The sequence below is a fragment of the Perkinsus marinus genome, assembly GCF_000006405.1.
Source record: "Perkinsus marinus ATCC 50983 genomic scaffold scf_1104296964830, whole genome shotgun sequence".
Lineage (NCBI taxonomy): Eukaryota > Perkinsozoa > Perkinsida > Perkinsidae > Perkinsus > Perkinsus marinus.
The window spans coordinates 1-1,057 of NW_003204551.1; the positions used below are offsets into that span (position 1 = coordinate 1).

Consider the following 1,057-nt stretch of genomic DNA (forward strand, 5'->3'; position numbering starts at 1 on the left):
TGGATGTCCAAGAGCTCCTCCTCCCTGGTCAGCTCTTCGGGGCTCTCCTTAAGGAGGTCCTTCAGTCCTCTCTATTGAGACTGGAAGGAGCCTTGGCTAAGAAGTCGCGACAAGCCCAGGTTGGCAAGGGTCGAGCCCCTACTGTGCTTTCAGCCGAACTCATCCGGAACACCTTCATGGGCGTTTGTGACGTTACTAAGCGTATGGAGAGCTTCTTGGCCACCGGCAACATTACCTCGAGGAGTGGTCTTGATCTACAGCAGACCACAGGTTTCACCGTGGTCGCTGATAAGCTTAACGCCTACCGTTACCTGTCCCACTTTAGGGCTGTGCATAGAGGTTCCTTCTTCCAAGAGATGAAGACGACATCTGTGCGTAAGCTGCTACCTGAGACCTGGGGATTCCTCTGCCCTGTGCACACCCCTGATGGTACTCCCTGTGGTCTGTTGAACCATCTTGCTGCCCCTTGCCAGCCCGTGGTAAGGATAGCCTCTCCGGAGGGCGTGATCCCGGGCCTTGAGGAAGAGTTGGCTTCCCTTGGAGTGCAGCTGGTCCGCAGTAGTAAGACCTCTACGGCTAACTATGGTGCTGGGGAGAATGCCTACGTCACTCTGGACGGCCGTGTGCTCGGTAAAGTTGCCAGGAGCCGTCTTGAGGCGGTAGCCGAGGAGCTGAGGAGGCTCAAGATCGATAAGGATTGCCCAGGGGTGCCTGCCGACCTTGAGATTGTGGCCTGCCAGACCCCGGCCTCCTTCGAGGGCCTCTGGCTCTTCACTGGCCCCTGTAGGATGGTCCGCCCTGTTCGGGACCTGGCCACCGGTAACGAGGAGCTTGTTGGTCCTATGGAGCAGGTCTTCCTCAAGATAGCCGCTACTAGGGAGGACTTGGAAGCATCCACTAAAACGTCTAGTGTCCCCGAGAACATCCCAATGAAGTACACTCATATCGAGCTGAGTCCCATATCTATGTTATCGGTCATCGCTGGTCTCACCCGTTCTCTAACATAATCAGAGTCCTCGTAACATGTACCAGTGCCAGATGCTTAAACAGACTATGG

At 55.7% G+C, this 1,057-nt stretch overlaps 1 protein-coding gene across 1 annotated transcript; it reads left to right on the forward strand.

Annotated features, from left to right (window-relative positions):
- Window positions 1-32: 32 nt before the first annotated feature.
- Window positions 33-1,007, forward strand: Pmar_PMAR014359 (DNA-directed RNA polymerase I subunit, putative; the record flags this gene model as incomplete). The annotated part of the gene is made up of 1 exon (XM_002769850.1): window positions 33-1,007. A coding segment is annotated over one exon (975 nt), but the record flags the coding sequence as incomplete, so codon positions are not given.
- Window positions 1,008-1,057: the final 50 nt, after the last annotated feature.